This window comes from Danio rerio, chromosome 10 (genome assembly GCF_052040795.2).
Source record: "Danio rerio strain M-AB ecotype USA chromosome 10, GRCz13ab, whole genome shotgun sequence".
NCBI classification, from domain to species: Eukaryota; Metazoa; Chordata; class Actinopteri; order Cypriniformes; family Danionidae; genus Danio; species Danio rerio.
The window spans coordinates 27,743,526-27,760,126 of record NC_141030.1 but is presented as its reverse complement, the minus strand read 5'-3'; the positions used below and the strand labels follow the sequence as shown (position 1 = coordinate 27,760,126).

At 36.8% G+C, this 16,601-nt stretch overlaps 1 protein-coding gene across 1 annotated transcript in view; it reads right to left on the bottom strand.

The window, feature by feature from the left end:
• Nucleotides 1-16,601, bottom strand: part of gbe1a (glucan (1,4-alpha-), branching enzyme 1a) — a 265,946-nt gene that overhangs the window by 199,501 nt on the left and 49,844 nt on the right. The window contains exon 2 of the mRNA XM_087270612.2: nt 6,608-6,777. Within this exon, the coding sequence (XP_087126738.1) occupies nt 6,608-6,777 (170 nt within the window). The remainder of the gene's footprint in view (nt 1-6,607; nt 6,778-16,601) is intronic.

Sequence of the window (16,601 nt, the reverse complement as noted above, 5' to 3'; positions counted from 1 at the left end):
GATGAGATTACATTCAACTTTATTGTTATAACACATGTACAAGTACAAGGCAACGAAATGCAGTTTAGGTCTAAACAGGAGTGCAGTAGCAGCAAATCAAGGATATAGGTATAAGTTATAAAGTGCAATTATAGAAAAACTATGGTGATATTTACAGATAAATGTACTATGAACATTATACGCAGGTTGTATTAACTAATGGAAAATTATAACTATCATAGTTAAAATATAACTGAGAATACAACCTATACATAATATATAATGTAATGTTCAGAGTACATCCAACTGTAAATATCACTAAAAAAAATTCTGTAACTGCATTTTATAACTTATACATAAATCCTTATACTTGTAAAATATGAAGTGACCTGTGATATTATTGTTATTGATTAAGCATTAGTTACATTAAAAATCATGTTATTTCCAGCTGCTGCACATCTCCTTATCAGTTGTTTCTATGGGAACCACAGGATGCTGTTACAAACACTGGGAAAATAGGCACCAAACCCTGAGCAATGACTGGCGGAAGGTCTTATTTATGTGCTTGTTTTGTTATTTACGGTTTGTAGGTTAGTTTTGTGAATCAGATATGACAAATAAATGTGTACTGTAAGTGAATATTTCTTTAGTGGACTGATTTTGAGAAACAAATCAGTTGATTTATAAAAGAATCCTTCAGATTGGGTATTAAAACAAGAATTACAAACAGCAAGAAGGTCGCTGGATTGAGTACAGGCTGGACCAGTTGGCATTTCTGTTTGGAGTTTGTATGTTCTCTCTGTGTTTGCGTGGGTTTTCTCCGGGTGCTCCGGTTACCCGCACAGTCCAAAGGCATGCTCTATAGGTAAATTGGATTAATTCAATTGTCCGTAGTGTATGAATGAATGAGTGTTTATGGGTGCTTCCCAGTACTGGGTTGTGGCTGGAAGGGCATCCGTTGCATAAAACATATGCTGGATAAGTTGGCAGTTCATTCTGCTGTGATGACCCTTGATAAATAAGGGACAAAGCTGAACGAATGAATGAATGAACGAATGAATGAATGAATGAATGACAAACATAAATCTTTGTTGTAATTTTTTGACTCTGTGAGCTGAGAAGGTCCAACTAATGAATAAAAAATTTCAACTGGGTTTCTAAATCAAATGTGGAAAATAAACAGTTTAGGTGTAAGCCATTGTTCTCACTCAAGTTTAAAATTGGTTCACATTGGCTTTGTTAGTCAAATGGTAAAACAGACTGAAATTCAACCCATTATTCCCTCCTATAGAATTGTGCCCTGCTGAAATAATCAGCATTTGCTGGTAATGTATGATTGGATGCTGGTATGTTGGTCTAACTGGTTTTAGTGCTGGTCTTGCTGGTTTCAATGCTAGTCTTGCTGGTCTCAATGCTGGTCAGGGCAAGATCTAAGATCAGCAAGACCAGCATTGAAACCAGCACTGAAACCAGCAAGACCATCATAGATACCAGCAAGATCAGCATTGAAACCAGCAAGACCAGCATTGAAATCACCAAGACCAGCTCTGAAACTCTGGGTAGCGCTATTTCCTGCCAACAAGCTAACCTCGTCTGGGTCATTACTGTGTGGATTTTCCATGTTCTCCTCGTGTTTGCGTGGGTTTCCTCCGGGTGCTCTGGTTTCCCAAAGACATATGCTATAGGTGAATTAGGTAAGCTTAATTGCCTGTTGTGTATGTATGTAGTGTTACTCAAAGAGCATCTGCTGCATAAAGCATATGCTGGATAAATTGGCGGTTCATTCCACTGTGGCAACCCCCGATTAATATAGGGACTAAGCTAAAATGAATAAACCAATCAATGACTTACAGTAAGTGGTCAAAATTTGCTGCAGGTTTTCTGTGAGGGTTGGATTTAGGGGTAGGGATAGGGTAAGGTCATATAAATCGTTTTTGGAGCATAAAATACCTTTCTTCTATGGAGAGTCCTCATAAATCACATATTTAAGTATGTGTGTGTGTGTGTGTGTGTGTGTGTGTGTGTGTGTGTGTGTGTGTGTGTGTGTGTGTGTGTGTGTGTGTGTGTGTGTGTGTGTGTGTGTGTGTGTGTGTGCATGTGCAGAAACAGAGAAAGTGTTTTCTGGCTTCCTCTTTTATGGAAGACAGTGTCACACCTTTTCCGTCAGCCGTATGAGGTGAGAAGGTTGGAAGGAAGGACCAGACAGCAGAGCTGACACAGAGCAGCTTTCAAACAGCAACTTTAAGATCTCTTTCTGACAACATGAACTGACACAAAGTGGTCCCTTTCCTATTGGCCGACTCTAAGCAGGGACTGCAAGCCAACTGCACTGACAGAATATGTGATCCGTGAGCTCAGAACAGGTATCAGATGTTCCCACTCCTGCGTTTGACAGCTAAGAGCTTCACTCTGAGATACAAGGACAGCAACGGGTCAAAACAGATGGAGGCTTAGAGGAAAGAAAAAAAGAGAGGAAAAAAAAAACAACTTCAACTCAAAGTTTCCAACAACAACTATCCTCTCAGAGGAAAAAACTGAGCTCTGAGGCAGAGTGTGAAGGACTCGTTGAGATGCTTTGCTCGTGAGGAACAGAGGCACAAAAGCAAGGTGAAGGAAACACATACGGTTAAGAAAGACGCTCTCAGCAAAAGAAGGAGAATAAAATATTTAATGGTGAAAAGCGAGAATCCCGCCATAATGCAGTGCTCCCTTAGTGTTGAATGTTTGCTGTTTGTAGAAATGAATCCAGTAGAAAAAAATTATAATAATACAAACTGAGTTAATATTTCAAAACCAAAGTGGATAAAAAACAAATGGTCATAATAGAATCTAAAAAGGTTTCTATTATCCAAAAGAATCTGATGAAATCATTTGATTTGTGGAGCGGAGGCATTGACCTTATTCTTAGAAGTGTGCCTGTTTTTTTCAACTTTTTTACTTCCAATTCAGTCACCTACAGAGGAAATTACTAGTAAAAATAAACGGTAGAAAATGGTGAAACCGCTTGCTCTACAAACAAGTGTGTTCATGACTAAACATAAAAAGTACCTGATCTTGTCCCTAAAGTAGTCAGCGAGTTGATAAATTTAGCAGTGATGGGGCAAAGACTAGAGGGGCAGTAAGTGGGAAATGCAGAACCGCTATGGGTCAGTCATCCTTTTCAGTCATGCCTGTTGATTTAAAATTACAATCAGAACTTCCTTTTTTTCTGTAAAGCTGAAAGAATGGTTGACATCTTTACAGCAATGTGAACATTAAGTATTATTCTTTCTGGTTGGTCAGGTTTACATTTCTATTTAGTATGCAGATTGAATTACATTTTGTGTTTATTTATTTATTTTTTTTAATGTAAAGCCTAACCAGGGACAAGAACGGCAAATTAGCTTTATGCTATACGCCCTATGTACGCGACATCGGTTGTCTTTGTATAAAAATGTCAAGTGTATAGTTCCTATTAAATAAACAAGCAAATAAATAAAAAAGAGATTCTAATGGCTGAGCCCTTTTGTACATGAAGAATAAGGTCAATAAAATATATATTAAAAAAAAAGAACTGTAAAATCTATATTCTTAATCTTGACTGACATCCTCCTGATTAGACTTCTTTTTTTTGTCTCTTGCTAAACTCTTCTGTCTTCTCTTTCGTCTCTCTAATAGTTATTTTAATAGCACTACATCAAAGTTTTCATGCATGTTTCACACCATCTAGACATAAACTAGGCAAAGACTTGAACAAGGTAAAAGGAATGCACTACAAATGATCCGTGTCCATTGATGAAAGCAGTTTTATGCTGTCTTTGTTTTAATAGTAAACTTCATTGTATACTTGTTCTTGACTGATCAATGCTCTTGTTCTTGTATCGATCAAGTTCTACTGTTCAAAAGTTCAAAACAAATGCTTTGCAAATTCACTCTTAACTCTTCTTTTGACTAGGGTTGTATTGTTTACCAGTACTTCAATAGCACCACAATACAATGGCTCCAACGTACTAGCAGTGCCACTGTAGTTTGTAAATGGTAGTATCATCATTAATGGTTCTAGTCTATAATAGTTAATCTTGCATGTGGAAAAGTCACTAAAATGCTCTCTGATTTGTGATTACTTTACTTAAGTTGAATTTTAACAGTCTGCATTAAGACTGCAAAACTGTGTAGAATTGGTGCCTTCTATGCTATTGCATGTTTTGTTGTGGTTCAGAAACACATTTGAATCAGTTCATTTCTGTTCCAGTGAATAAGATTTAGGTACAATGAGCGCAACAGTCTCTTAAAAAAGAGCAACTCACTAAAGTGAATTTTAAATTACTTTGGATTTTCACCTGATAAGAATAAAAAAAAAAATAGATGAGAAAAACTGAAAACAGCAACAGTAAACACAATTTTTTTTCACTTCATATTTTGTTAAAACAAATCTCTTCTTATAACAAATTTTGCTTGGTATAACTTGTATCTTACTTTTAAAGTATTTTTGTTGGTCAGTTATATACAAAATAAATGGAAAAAACAAATAACATAAGTAGTCATGACATATGGTGTCATGGTGGTGTCTTATGGTGTGGTCAATGATTTATTTATTTATTTATTTATTTATTTACTTATTATTCCTGCAATAGCAACAAAACAGTCCCAGTATACAGTTGAATTAAGAATTATTAGCACCCCTGTTTATATTTTTCCTCCAATTTCTGTTTAACGGAGAGAAAATTTTCTCACCACATTTCTAAAAATAATAGTTTTAATAACTCATTTCTAATAACTGATCAATTTTATCTTTGCCATGATGACATTAAATAATATTTTACTAAATATTTTATCAAGACACTTAGATACAGCTCAAAGTGACATTTAAAGGCCTAACTAGATAAATTAGGTAAAACAGGCAGGTTAGAGTAATAAGGCAAGTTATTGTATAACGATGCTATTCTGTTCGTTCTGTAGACTATTGAAAAAAAATGCTTATATGGGCTTATATTTTTGACCTTAAAATGTTTTTAAAAAATTAAAAAATGCTTTTATTCTAGCCACAATAAAAAAAAACAATAAGGCTTTCTTTAGAAGAAAAAAACATTATCAGACATACTCTGAAAATTTCCTTGCTCTGTTAAACAGCATTTGGGAAATATTTAAAAACGAAAAAAAAAAAAATCAAAGGGGGGCTAATAATTCTGCCTTCAACTGTACAAATAAAACGGAATGTCTGTAAAAAGAATAGGTTTTCAATAATAAGGGATAGGCTGCATGGTGGCGAAGTGGGCAGCACGTTCGCCTCAGCAAGTAGGTCGCTGGCTCGACTGGGTCAGTTGTCGTTTCTGTGTGGAGTTCTTATGTTCTCCCCGTGTTCATGTGGGTTTCCTCAGGGTGCTCCAGTTTCCCCCACAAGTCCAAAAACATGCGGTACAGGAGAATTGTATAGGCTAAATTGTCGGAGTGTCTGTGTGTGAATGAGTGTGTATGGATGTTTCCCAGTGATGGGTTGCAGCTGGAAGGGCCTCCGCTGCATAAAACCTATTCTGGATAAGTTGGCGATACTACTTAGTATCGTGATACTTCAACTAGTATAGCATCATGGCCTAAATTTATGATATCATGACAACCCTACTTGTGACCTTTATCGATTAGCAAAAAATATCCCAAAAAAAAGAATCACATAAACTGTATAATTTATATATGACATAGGATTGTCTTTGGTCCCACTTTATTTTAAGTGGCCTTAACTACTATGTACTTACATCAAAAAATAAATACAATACTGTGTTTATAATGTATTTGAGAACACTTGTGGTGCTTTTGAGTTGGGATAGAGGTTGGGTCATGGACAGGTTTGGTGGTATGGGTAGGTTTAAGGGAGGGTTAAAGTGTAAGGGGTGTTGAACAGTGAATTTACAAATGTAATTACAAAAGTTAATTACAGATGTAGTTACATACATGTAATTAATCAAGCATAAGTACACAGTGAATACATGTATTTACACAATAAGTACACTGTAACAAACTATTAATTCATGTGTAAGTACATATTAGTTAAGGCCACTTAATATAAAGTGGGACCTTGTCTTTTGTACTGTGTATAATTGAAGCCTTGGTGAAATTTGCAATAGAGCCAATCAATCGATTTCCGTCAAGCTTTCCCACCAGGGCATCAGTTAAATTCACACACAATGGTGATGTCTGGCAGTGGAAACAACGCAAACTGCAGGATGTATTCCTGTTACTTCAAGATTAGAGGGAATTTACCCTTATCTTGAACTCTGCCTCTAACAGACTCCAAATCGGCTTTTAATGGAGTAAAACTTAAGAAAAAAATCAGTCCAGCTCTCTCTTCCTCTCCGTCTCTCGACGTCTCTAAAAGAACAATACTGTCAGACTACTTGTAAACAATCCAGACAAGCACACAATTGGCAACGCACATCATTACGGCTTAATAAATCACTCAACGCAAACCCTGCAGATTCCTCACCCTGCAAACGCGAAGAGCATTTCAAGCATTATTGGCCTAAAATTAAAGCCTGTTTCCTTGGCAACAATAAACCACTTGCACTTTGCTTCATAGATCTGTCTAATATAAAGGGTTTGAATCAGGATGTGACAGGCAGGGGTCTCCGCGTGACAGGATTGTGGGAATGCTTACTGAAATCTCCAGTCAGGAAGACGGCCTTCGCTCCCGGTGCCCATTCCCTAAAGAGCAGCCCGTTGTTGGATCGCCGCTGAATTCCAAATGACTGGTAACTCAGTGTGAAGCGATCAAAGGTTCCTTCCGCCTCCTCCAACTGTGCCAGATGCTCTGCAAACTGCTTATATCTGAAATATTTTAATACACAGAGGAAAAAAAAAGACTTAATAAACAGATATTATGGACCCAAGCTTCATTTTCTACAGCTTCAGACACAACAAGATCACTCAGATGTAGATTTCACTGTCAGCTTTGCATCACAGAGAAAACTTTTCATTTTAAAGTTATTTTGCACAGAATATCCTGCTAATGAGTCACAGGTACAGAGATACACAAACAGTTCCTTTTAACAAAGTTGGTCGTACTGACACACAAGCCCTAACACAGGGATTAGAAGAGTTTGTACTCTTTGGCAAGGGTTTTCAAAGTGTTTCTCGCAATTCTGCTCTCTCAGTCTTCCCATTTTTAGTGAAGCGATGTGATAATTTGGATGTACGTCTCAGATAAACTAAAACACCTGAATAATTTACTGTCAGACATCATAACCACATAGATATATAGTTGGCTGAATGTTTAATGCATAAGACACAAAATGGGAAACGCTTCGAGTGTTTCTAATTTGTCATTTGATTGGTTGAATTAAAGGATCTCAAGTCAAGTTACTTTTATTTCTACAGAGATTTGTACAACACCCAGAGTGCATCATTTGCAATATCTTTTCAGAGAATGAGTTATGAACAATAGAGTTGTCAGGCATACACTTTTAATCTAAGTCTGTTTAGTGATGATTTACCATTGAAACATGTGATTCAACTGTATCGTAGCTCTAATGACCCCAACTTAACAGATAAATCATCCAAAAAAAAAAAAAGAAAAAAGAAAGAAAATTTACTGCCTATTTACTCTTCCTCACATGGTTTAAAACCTTTATGAGTTTCTTTCATCTTTTGAACACAAAATAAGATAGTGTGAAGAAAAACCTTTAACCATTGACTCCCATAGTAGGAAAAACACACAGAATAGAAGTCAGATATAATGGTTACAAGCTTCCAAAATTCTTTTAAAAATCATCCTTTGTTTTCAACAGAAGAAGGAAGGCATAAAGGTTTTAAAAAAAGTAAAAGGTGAGTAAATAATGAACTTTCCATTAAGCTAGCCAAGGGCAACTGTTGTAAGAAACCCAGATGAAATTGAGGGGGAAAAAGAGGCTCAGTCAGGGAACCAGTTTGTTGGTCAAGCAAGTAAACTGTATAGCGAAACCCTTTCTAAAATTTTTGTGTAGGCTTGTATTTTACAATACTGTAAAAATACTCAAAAAAGTCTCGGTCAATGTTTTCAAACAATAACATTTAATTAACCAAAGTCACACGAGTGCCGATTTCACATCCCATGTTGTGAACTGAAAACTTGCAAACTTTTTTGGGCACATCCATAACGCATGCTTATTTCCTTCAATTAAAAAATAAAAAAGTTTAAAGATTGACATTTTTCCAATCCCATAACTCAGATTAGTTGTTTTGAAAAATATAAACATATGTTTCACCATAATCTACATAGTGTCCTTGTGAATTTATGTTTTGAATTATTTATTATTTTATGACTATAGAAACTTTGGAAAATACAAGAGATAGAGAATATATATAAGCATAAATGTTATTTCTACTACATGCTACCCAAGTTACTGAATCTCAGATGTGTTCAATAACCTTAAAGTTCATGCCACACTGAGTCTGACATTTTTGTCTGAAATGTCTCCATGTAAAAAAATAAATCCAACCTCACATTATGTCCATCACATTTCTGCATCCAAAAACTTCATCTGTTAGAACAATATTTGGACTTTTTTTTTTCTTCCATTTTTGTTTTTTGACATCCACAACAAGTGTTTTGAGAGGAGTTTTGACATTCGTATCCACCAGCCACTGAAATCTTATTTGTGGTCTGACGTGTTCAAGTATCTTGCCCTTCTTGTTTTTACCCAAAGCACTTTTTGTTCATATCTGTTCACTCAACTGAAAAATTAATAAGGATCAGTGTTCTCCTCCATGCTGTTAATTGACGTTTCTACCTGAAAGACTGTAATTGTGCTAACACTTAATGCAAATAGCCTCTGGTTAAGTGTTATTAATGCAAGCCCTTATTTTGAAAAATTAGAACAATATTTTTATGGTTGTCCCACTTCATGTTGTTTCTGAAGACAAATTCAGAATTTAATCTCAAATGATGACACAGTATGTGGAGATTAATCATCCAGGAAAGAATGTTGTTTTTGGAAAGTCAATATCCATAATGCAGTGTTCAATACCACTTCTAGAGAGCCACTGTCTTACAAATTGGAGTTCTTCCTAGATTCAACGAACTTGACAAGATGTGTATAGAACATTAGATGACTTTTAAATGTTTTTTAAATAGAGTTGGAGCTAACCTTGCAGGATACCCTCGGCAAGTGTATTCCAGAAATATGCTGTGCAGTTGGCTTGGTGTGTTTTCTTTCTTACAGAAACATCAAAACTTGACAAAAAAAATCCTTAAAACTGTCTTCATTTTAGAGCAGCCTGACTGTAACCAGGATAACAGAGACCAGAAATCAACACAGAGCATTACCAGTAATAATGTTAGTGACCAATGTTTTTTTTTTTTTTTAAACCAGTTTTGTTTATCCATTTTAAGAGTTCACCGTTAGCTGAGTGATCAGTAAAAGTGTCTTTGGAATGCTGTCCCGGGAATATACCTGCCAACACTCCCATTTTTCCCGGCAGTCTTCCATATGTCAGACTCATCTCCATACCCCCACCACCCCACCCCCTGACCAAGTTTGATATGGTATTCAATTGCAGCGGCTGCCCGAATCCCTGTCCATAGTGCAGTTAGTAACACCACATTTCAACGGGAGAGAGCGGAGTCTGAGCTCAGGTAAGTCTCCTGTATTATGCTAGAAAAGAAGGGAAGGAGTCGGAGTGGATGGAGGGATTCTTCAGGTCGAAGATGGCTAAGGTAAGGAAATCTGGCTATTTATGTGATTGGTATATCAAGTGATAGCTAATGCAGGACCAGCAGTGATCAATCATAAGCACATGATTCTCTCAAAATTAGTTTATAAAAAGTTTACTTTGATAAGGCTTGGGGTGGCACAGTGGCAAAGTGAGTAGTGCTGTTGCTTCACAGCAAAAGGTCGCTGGTTCGAGCCTCGGCTGGGTCAGCTGGCATTTCTGTATGGAGTTTGCATGTTCTTCCTGTGTTCATGTGGGTTTCCCCCGGGTGCTCTAGTTTCCCCCACAAGTCCAAAGACATGTGGTATAAGTGAATTGGATAAGTTAAATCGTCCGTAGTGTATATATGTGAATGAGAGTGTATGGGTTTTTCCTAGTGATGGGTTGCAGCTGGAAGGGCATCCGCTGTGTAAAACATATGCTAGATAATTTTGTGGTTCATTCCACAGTGGCAAACCTAGATTAATAAAGGGACTAAGCCAAAAAGAAAATAAATGAATGAATGAATGTTTAGGCTTACATACAGTATTAGATTTCCTAATTAAAGATTAGGTACAATTTAAAAAAAAATATATATATTTCTAAATCAAGTTAAGATTTATTTCCGTAAAACAAACATAATTTAAGTTAGACCTAAGATGAGAAAAATTCCGTAATACACGCCTTAGTATTATTCGATATTGTAAATTGCCAAATATGCAGTACCATTTCTTAAAAATATTAATATTCTGGTAACACTTTAGTTTAGGTCCCAATACACTTTATTAGCTAATGTTTTATTACTTGCTTATTATTAAGATATTAACTGTTTAATAGTAATTATAAAAGTATGACCTTATTCTGCATCCCTAATCCTACCCAAGACCTAAACCCAACTTCTACCTTACTAACTAGTAATAAAGAACTAATTAAGTGTTTATTAAGTTAGAAGTGTTAGTTAATGGAATGTTAAGACTGTGAATTGTGACCTCAACTAAAGTGTTATTAATATTTCTAGCACAATTTATAACTGTTCACACACACTTACACAGCAACTTTTATGGCGTTAACGATTTATATAAATGTGTTCAGTGATCAGTAACCTAAAGACACCTAACATTGCCTTTCCTTCAGTCAAAGGTGTAGCAAAAACACTGTTTTTGTACATTTTCCAGTGCTTGCCATTTGCCAAGCCTGGCGATCTATTTTTACATGGACTATAACGGAGGTAAAAGAGTGTGAGACCTCTGAGCTTTAGCTGGTGTTTGAATGTAAAGAGTGTTGGGCCCAGCTGGGACTTGTGTGTGCATATTCATGGCAGCATTAGGAATAATTACCGATGGGAACCGCTCATTTGGGTACCTCTGGGACTTTAAAGTGCTCATTAAAACTTGAGGAACAACAGGGTGATAGGTGCCGTCAAGTGGCCTCTCCAACACTGCTTTTAATCACATAGAAAGAAAGAGAGAGAGAGAGAGAGAGAGAGAGAGAGAGACAGACAGACAGACAAAAGAAAAAAAACTTGAAATTTCTTCCTGGCGATTCCCAGATAAGCAGAAACTACCAACCCACTCGACCGATTACCAGTTTGACAGTTAACATCCCAGTCACAGATGTACAGTCACAACCTGTCAGGTGAATGAGCAAATCTACTTGCCTAGTTTTCCTGAACTGTGACCATCGGAAAAAACCTGACATTTATGGAATGCTTTTATGGAATCACGGACAAAAGAACTAGAATTAATAATCCAACAAGCTGTAGAAAAGGGAAAAAATAACAATCAAGCTTTGAAAGTGGTTATTTCAAGGCCCTAAGCTTTCTGAGGTAGCACTGATGGGCCGCACACTGAGATCTGCAAGGCATTTTTTTTCTTAGAAGTCTGTCTGCGCGGCTGGATGTTAGAAAGGGAAAATATGATCCCTGTGGAGCGGACAGAGCAACTTAATCACCCCCTGAACAAATCCTTTCAGCAGGCCAACACTTACTCAGTCCGATGGTCAAGTGGACTTTAGCCCCAAAAGAAATGGTACTTACTGTAGCTTAAAAAAGAAATAATAATAAAATAAATTAACTGAAAAATGTTTAAAAAATGCGGCACGCAGGCTGTAGTTAACATGATTAACTCACTGGAAGAGGGTCGCTAGTTCGAGTTCGGGCCTTTCTGTGTGGACTTTGCATGTTCTTTCATTGTCCTAAAGGGTTTCCTTCGGGTTCTCTGGTTTTCCTCACAGTCCAAAGACCTGCAGTAGACTGTAGGTGAATTGGATAAAGGAAATTGCCCATATACTGTGTGAATGGGATTGTAGAACTGGCAGCTCATTCTGCTGTGGCAACCTCTAATCAAGCAGGGAATAAGCTGAGCTAAAGTATAATAAAGCTGAAACGCCTGGTTTTACACCATCATTTATTAGTATGGTGTAGAGTATAGTGGCCAGGTCACTATGTGATGCGGGTGGTTGAAAACGTTTCCTGACTCCTGACACCTCCAAAATACCCCAAAGTGGCTCAATAACATACAGATCGGTTGACTCTGCAGGCCATGGAAGATGTTTAACTTCTCATGTTCATCAAATCACTCTGTCACCAATCTTGCTTTGTGTATTGGTGCATTATTATCCTAATACATTGTTTAAATCATTGGGTCCTCCATGGTCCCCCAGAATGGTTTGGTAGTCCTTGGCAAAGACAAACCCATTTAACACAAGTATTGGTCCTAGAGAATGGCATGATTTTTTACCCCACACCATTAATTAATCACCCCTATGGTTCACTCTGGACATGCAACAGCCTGGGTGGTAAACTTTTTTGGGGGTTTTCCACACCATAACTCTCCCGGATGTGGACAGTGACAGTGAAGGTGGACTTATTAGAGAACAATACATGTTTCACATTGTCCACGGCCCAAGACTGTCACTGCTGCCACCCCTAAAACTGATGATTGGCATTGTTTCTAACATTAAATTTTAACATGTTTGGCTCTATAATTCAACACAATATATTTGAAATGAAACGGACAAGATGTGCTATTATTGCAGACTGTCAGCTTTAATTTGAGGCTATTAACATCCAAATCAGGTTAACGTTGTAGGAATTAAAACAGTTTGCATATGTGCTTCCCAATTGTTAAGGGTCCAAAAGTAATAGGACAATCAGCTTCTCAGCTGTTCCATGGCCAGGTATGTGTTTGTCCCTTATTATCCCCATTACAATGCGCGACTAAAAGGTCCAGAGTTCATTTTAATTGTGCTATTTGCATTTGGAATCTGTTACTGTCAACTCTCAAGATGAAGTCCAAAGAGCTGTCACTATCAGTTAAGCAAGCTATCATTAGACGGAAAAAAAAGAAACCCATCAGAGAGATAGCTAGATCATTAGGCCTGTTTGGAACATTCTTAAAAAGAAAGAGTGCACCAGTGAGCACAAAATGAACCGGAAGACCACAAAAACAACTATGGTGGATGACCGAAGAATTATTTCCCTGTTGAGAGCACCACCAGGAATGAAACCCAGCATCTGGTAATGTTCATGCATTCCAGGCTTCAGGCTGTAATTGGCTGCAAAGGATCTGCAACCAAGTATTAAAAAAGTGATTATTATCCTGTACAATTACTTTTGGGCCCTTAACAAGTTGGAGGCAAATATGAAAACTGTTGTAATTCCTACAGTGTTCACCTGATTTGATTATAAATAGCCTCAAATCAAAGCTGACAGTCTGCAGTTAAAGCACATCTAGTTCGTTCCATTTCAAATAGATTGTATTAGTGTATAGAGCCAAAAATATTAGAATTGTGTCGATGTTTAAATATTTATGGACCTAACTGTATATGCCAAACAAATTTTGCAATTCCAATTTTTCTAATTAAGACAGAATTGTAAGATACAAACTAGAACTTCATTCATTATTATTATTATTTCCCAGAGATGGGTTGCAGATGGAAGGGCATCTGCTGCGTAAAACATGTGCTGGATAAGTTGGCGGTTCATTCCGCTGTGGTGACCCTGGATTAATAAAGGGACTAAGCCGAAATGAAAATAAATGAATGAATCATCATTATTATTATTATTATTATTATTATTATTATTATTATTATTTGTAGAACAAATGGTCTTCCATGGAGGGCCATTTGGCATGCAAACGGTTTCTGAAATTTTACTAATTTGACCACAACTTTGCACTTTTATCTCAAATTACCACAGCAAGGCAAAAATCAATGCTTGACTTCGAGGAAAGGATAGGGGATGTGAAAAACACCATAGCCTGCTATTGCGGATATAATAACAACTTTTCTGCTACTCCATAATAACAATGATTCAAGGCAGCCACGAATAGTTGCGAAGTGGCGCACGCTGCACCTCCGGTCAGTTTTAAAAGAGGCTACACTTGACCGCTCGATCCCATCCTCTTGAAAGCAGGTTTTGGAGAATGGGCGCGCTCAGTGAACAGTGATGCCTGGGAGGGTGAGCGTGGGGAGCTGGAGAGGGATTGTTAGAAGAGCACATCTCATCTTCTACGCTAACAGCCCCGGGGTGAGCTGACTCATCATGACACAGCGCTTTTCACACCGATAGCTCACTTACGCGTGGATGAAAACACAAGGCGGCAAGCAGCTCTCATTTCTGCCCCTGGCGTCCCCGCACGACCATAAAAGTATCACAGAGGGTCTTTCAGCGTTTTAGAGGCTCTCATGTGAGCACCCAGAGGCGTCAAATCCCAAACTCAAAAGCACAGTTTAGCTTTGGAGTGGAAGGAGGTAAACAGGGACTCCAGAGGTACAGGAACTGCTGATGGTTTATTATGTGCAGTGTGAGACTCAAAGATAGAAGGTCTGAGTTGTCATTTTTAATTAATATTGGGTGTTTTATGTCCACAGAGGTTGGTTTTTGTAACTAACATCCATTTTGTTTGTTTTTTTTATCATGTATTGCTAGTAAGAGTTTTTAATAGTACACATGCCCATAATGTGTTTTATACATTTATACTTAGTAGAGTTTTTTTTTTTCATATTTAAACTGTAATTTATTTCAGTGATGTCAAAGCAATATTTGCTGCCCAATAAATATTTTTGCTTTTAGGATTCAAAAGTTTGATTGCTTTATTTGCTGTTTGATGATTGGTTGGTTGGTTTGTGAAAATCATGGTACATAAAGTTTGTTGATGTATACAGGTCATAAGAAGTACTTTTATTTCAAAATAAGAAAATTCTGACTTCTTTGATTTACTTTTTGTACAAATAGTGAATAAATTGATCATATATTTGTTTCCCCTTTTCCTTTATTTAATAAATTGAGTGTAGAGCTTTGGTACTTTTTTCTGCAATAAAAATACTTTTTAAAAAACTTTTTTTATATTTGGAAAAAAAGAATGTTACACTGCAAAAAACACATCTATACAATAAATACAAGTGGTCTGAAAAAAAAGAGAATATTATCCAGAATAAAAACCAAGCAAGTGATGCAGATGTCAATATAATGTGTTTATTTTTAAATTTATGAATATATTATATTGTGCCATTTTATAGATGTTTTGTTAGTTTAGGCACCCTTGCTGGTGGCTAAAAAAGTAAAAATACACTCACCGGCCACATTATTAGGTTCACCTTATTAGTACCGGGTTGGACCCTCCTTTGCCTTCAGAACTGCCTTAATCCTTCATGGCATAGATTCAACAATGTAGTGGAAATATTCCTCAGAGATTTTTGTGCATACTGACATGATAGTATCATGCAGTTGCTGCAGATTTGTCAGCTGCACATGCGGTTTGAACTGCCGCAGATTGACTTGACCATGACTATATGCCTAAATGCATTGAGTTGCTGCCATGTTATTGGCTGATTGGATATTTGTGTTAACAAGCAGTTGGACAGGTGTACCTAATAAAGTGGCCGGTGAGTGCATGTTGTGTTTATTAAGAGACAAGAAATGCTGGCTATGAATTTTGACTTAACGAGACTGAAGTCAGCAATATTATTCCTAAAATATTTAAATGTCATTACACCACAGAATGAAACAAACAAGATAGAGAAAGTTAAAAAAGCACCCCATTATGAACAAGAAATCCAGAGACCGAGCGGCCAAGAAACTTCCTGCTGACCTTCTGCTGACACAAACCACATCTTAACTGTTAATTTAACCAATTAAAGAAGAGGGATGAGGACACAAGGCCTGTTTTTGTCTTCTGGATTTGCCATCAGGGACTAAGCCTTTGTCTGACTCAGCCAGTCGGGATATTGACTCTGTCTTTTTTCCTTTTTTTTTTTAAGAAAATACTGAGGTTCTTTTCTTAAGGTGAGGACACACCTTGGAATTAAAAATGTTCCTGGAGCTGCAGTTAAGTGGTTTGCACACAGGCTCCAAACCCATCGATCAGCAGTGTTCATGTGGGAGATGCAGGGTCATTTCTTTCATAAAATTAGAGAAATAAATGAGCCAAACAAATATGAGAATGAAGCTGTAAAATTACGCTTGCATATTGTTTTAAGCTGAAAAAAAAAATTGAGATTCATTGTGTATAAAAAGTCAACCTTTTTCTCCACATGAATTCTTTTCCTCTTTTTCTTGTCAGCACATCATTTACATTATACAGTATAGACAGTATACTTTGCTTTATAAATATAAGGCAACTGGTTTATACAATTTTTTAAGTCTAATTTTTATCTAATTTTAATCTAATTTTTTAAACTTTAAAAGCAATCAGTTAACTCACTTTTTTTTAAGTAAAGTGAACAACTCACTTTTTACAGAGCACAATCCCATGAACCACTGCAATAGGGTATATGCAGAAGTATGTGGAATGACTTTTAATTTGTCAGTTACCTGAATCAAGCACTTCCGGTGAACTGTATGTCATTCTAAAATCGGTGGGTTAGAGGTCAGTTTTCTTTAAAAATCAACAATCTTCACTGCTTTATTGATATACGACATTGGGTCTCAGAAGAAGCACTGCATTAAATTACATTTTCCCACACCATGTCTTTAACATATG